The 3,458-nt window shown below is 46.3% G+C and overlaps 1 protein-coding gene across 1 annotated transcript; it reads left to right on the top strand.

The window, feature by feature from the left end:
• Positions 1–2,685: 2,685 nt before the first annotated feature.
• Positions 2,686–2,949, top strand: PtA15_8A769 (uncharacterized protein; the record flags this gene model as incomplete). The annotated part of the gene is made up of 1 exon (XM_053172232.1): positions 2,686–2,949. One exon carries the CDS (start codon positions 2,686–2,688, stop codon positions 2,947–2,949), a length of 264 nt encoding a protein of 87 aa, XP_053023417.1.
• Between the last annotated feature and the right edge of the window lie 509 nt (positions 2,950–3,458).

The raw sequence follows: 3,458 nt of genomic DNA on the forward strand, positions 1-3,458 counted from the left end.
ACCTGCATGCGTTGGAGAGGTTTGGTATGTGGAGGTTTGATTCTTTTATTTGGGGTTTCCCTGTTTTGTCTCTTTTCTTTTTGTTGTGTTTCATTGTGTTGTAGCGCGCGCCTAGGCACACTGGGGTCATGATGGCCTGTCACGGATTGTTGACATCCCAGAAGCTCAAGATCTTTGAAACTTAGGTGGAGGGGATGGCACGGGACTTTGTCTGCACTCTTGTCATCTCACATCATCTGTCACCCTTGAGAATCAGAATCTTAATTTTTTCTTTTCCAATCTTTATCTGCTCTGAGTTTCAAACTCTCAGCCCACGTCACCCAAGTCCTTTTTGCAAGAATCCGTTTAGATCACATCCTCTGGACCCTTTTTGCTGGACCTCCTCATCAGATTTCATCAAAATAAACCACCGCCAACGGGAATCTAACCCCCGTTGTCTCTCAATAAATCCCCCTATCCAAATTCTTCTATCACCTGATTCCTCAAATCTCAGCAGAACACGGCAAGGGCAGCGCTGACAGCGCAACATCCCTTCTAGTAACTGCTGACGGCCCAGCATTAACCAGAGTTCCACAGCGGTGCTGGTGCTTTGCTACTGCTTTAAGTAGCAGTCTACCGCTAGCCCTATTGCTAATTGTTATTTGAAAAATTGGTGCCCCATTTTCTACAACAAAGCACAGCTTTTTGTATCAAAGCGTAGCTCTTGCAGTGTTGCCTGGAGGGAATTTTGCGCTATTTCAACCCAGTGGGCTGAGAGAATTTCAAAATGGCAATTTTCTACTTATTGTAGCAGCACCATTTCTCCCTGGGTGATCAGGTACTATGGAGAAAAAAGACACAATCATGGAGAATCATGCTACATATTTTTTTTTAATTTTTTTGGGGCCTTGAGGGGCACTCAACTTCCTTTTTTATGACACCATTGGGTGTGCTTGATCCTGTATTACACATCTTGCACTGTGCGCAATCCAAAACTAATGATATGACAAAGGATATTGAAAATCAAGGAGAAGGGTACAGGGTAGATGAGGATAGTACATACATGAAGACAGCTTAGTTGGTCCCAGAAATGGAAACTAGAAGGAAAAGCATCCAGAGACCAGTGTGTGAGGTTGATTATGAAAAACTGCCCACCAAAAGTTGAAATGCTCTCAGGCCACAGGGTCAACATAGCACATATTTAGGGCCCTTTTGGTCACGCAGGGGTCAAAATCTCAATCTTGCAAGATCAGAATCTGCACATGGGCAGATTCTGATCTTGGCCAATGACAATTGGGCAGCCAAACATGCCCGGAATCTGGATCTGTGACATCAAGATCCTGATCCAGGACCGTTTGGCTGCCTAGAATCTTGGGTCAACCCTGCCACCCCACGCTACCTCACCAGCATCCAAGCAAGAACAATACCTATGTATTTACTGGTACATATGCAGGTATTGTCCTTGCCGCCTCAAATTAGATTTGAGCCCTCTTGATGATCAATCAGACCGGTTATCAAGAGGTTTGATCCTTATCAATGACCAGTCAGACTGGTCATTGAGTAACTGGTTGATTCCTCTCAATGACCGGTTTGATTGGTAATTGGGAGGTTTGATTCCTCTTGATGACCTCTGTGTGAAGCCCCCATCAACACTGGGACTTCACACGAGGTGTTACGGGATCACCTAACCCTAAACCCCCCACGAACTCAAGTACTTGGACTCAATCCTGCGCGAGCTTAACAAAGCCTCCCAGTGAGGCAGACCCGCAGGGTCTCTGTCTCACAGAGAGGCTTAGCTGCAAAAACCTGTATCTGGCCTGAGAGCCCCAGGAATATCAGCCTGTATCAGGCTTTTTTTCACTTTTTCCTTTTTTGTAACTCAACCGTCAGCCCGCTGAGGCTGCCCCTCAGGACTTAAGAAGTGCTTGGGAGTGCGCTTCTTCTGATGCAATTTAGGCCTTGTAGCTGCCAATATAAGGCCTGATCCTTGCGTTTGAAGTTTTCAAACACCGAGAAAAGCGGACCATATTGAGAGAACTTTTTTTTGTAAATACATGTGGCTTTGTATCAAAATCTGTTTCAATCTATTGAAAGGCAGTTGAATACTGCATTCTTGCTTACATCAGCAGGAATGCGTCTCAAAAAGAGGCCCTTTTCAAACTGCTCTCCAGGCCATGAACCAAGTGCTATCAGCCTGTGACTGCCGCCAAATTAAAGAGGAGAAGCAGGCCTTTCTTTGATATCCGGGGCGGGACTCATTTCTTTTGGGAAGTGGGGTTTTTGGGGGCACAAAGTTGGACACCTGCAAAAACCAAGAGCTGCACCACAACCTACTGTATACACCCTACTACGTAGGGACCGTGAGGTCCCGCCGGAGCCCATGTAGTAGCCACCGGCGTGCCTCAGCAAATCTTGCGCGAGGGTGCTACACTCTCCCCCCATTTACATACAATTTACAAGTCCCTCGGGCTTTGCGACCTTCACCGGTGTTTCCCGTGCAGGGACACCACTAAAACCCGTGAAAGCTCAGCTCTGGGTGTGTGCTACGAACAAAGTCGTAAACACCGTACTTATCTTTACTAGCCTTGGTCGTAATCAACTCAAGGCAAAGCAAAATGACCCAACCAGTCCGCAGAACAAACAACCGAATGGATACATCCATCTCAACTGGATCCACACGAAGCCGCCGAAAACGCCGTAGGCCAAATGAAGAGGATATTGCAGAGCAACATCGATTTGAAGAATCCGTTTGTTCAGGCCGTCGAGCTGGTATTATTCCAGTCACTCGTCAACATCCAAGTCACCCGTCAACTACAACCTTCCTTGAAAACAATGAAATTTGCGACTTGGAGGAAATTATTGACAAACCTGAAGAAGACACTCAAGTACACAGTCAAAGAGACCCTATGCTTCAAGAACATGCAGCTTTTCACCGCCTTCGTCGTCATGCCGAAAGAAGAGAACAAGTAAGTCATCAGTGGTCGCAGCTGGAAGCCCAAGCTGCATCAGCATACCTCCTGCAACAAGAAGCAACTCTCAACTTCACGCGTAATACGATTGATGAGTTTACAGTTCCCTCTGGAAGTTGTTCATGCGCACCAGGTGACATCAATCATCGTCATGTTGATCTGATAGACATTCTTTGTGCTTCCCTTTCTCTTGTTCCTCATCACCTGTACTAATGGTCATCTTATGATTCTTAATAACCATGCATTGCACCTCTAGACCAACAACCCAGACGCTCAATTCCATTCTGTAAATGCATTCCCGATGTCATCCGACTGCTACACTATGGTTACTTTGCCGCATCTGCCGACACCCCGCGAACAGCTTTCTCTGTCCGGCTTATCCAACTCCATCACTTCATCTGGAAAACATCAGTCATATCTACCTTGGCTTTTGTCAAAGGCCTATTGGCATTCTTGGATACCCGTAGCACCCGGCCACTTTTCTCACGAAGTGTCAATTTCAGAAAGCGG

Source organism: Puccinia triticina, chromosome 8A (assembly GCF_026914185.1).
Source record: "Puccinia triticina chromosome 8A, complete sequence".
NCBI lineage: Eukaryota > Fungi > Basidiomycota > Pucciniomycetes > Pucciniales > Pucciniaceae > Puccinia > Puccinia triticina.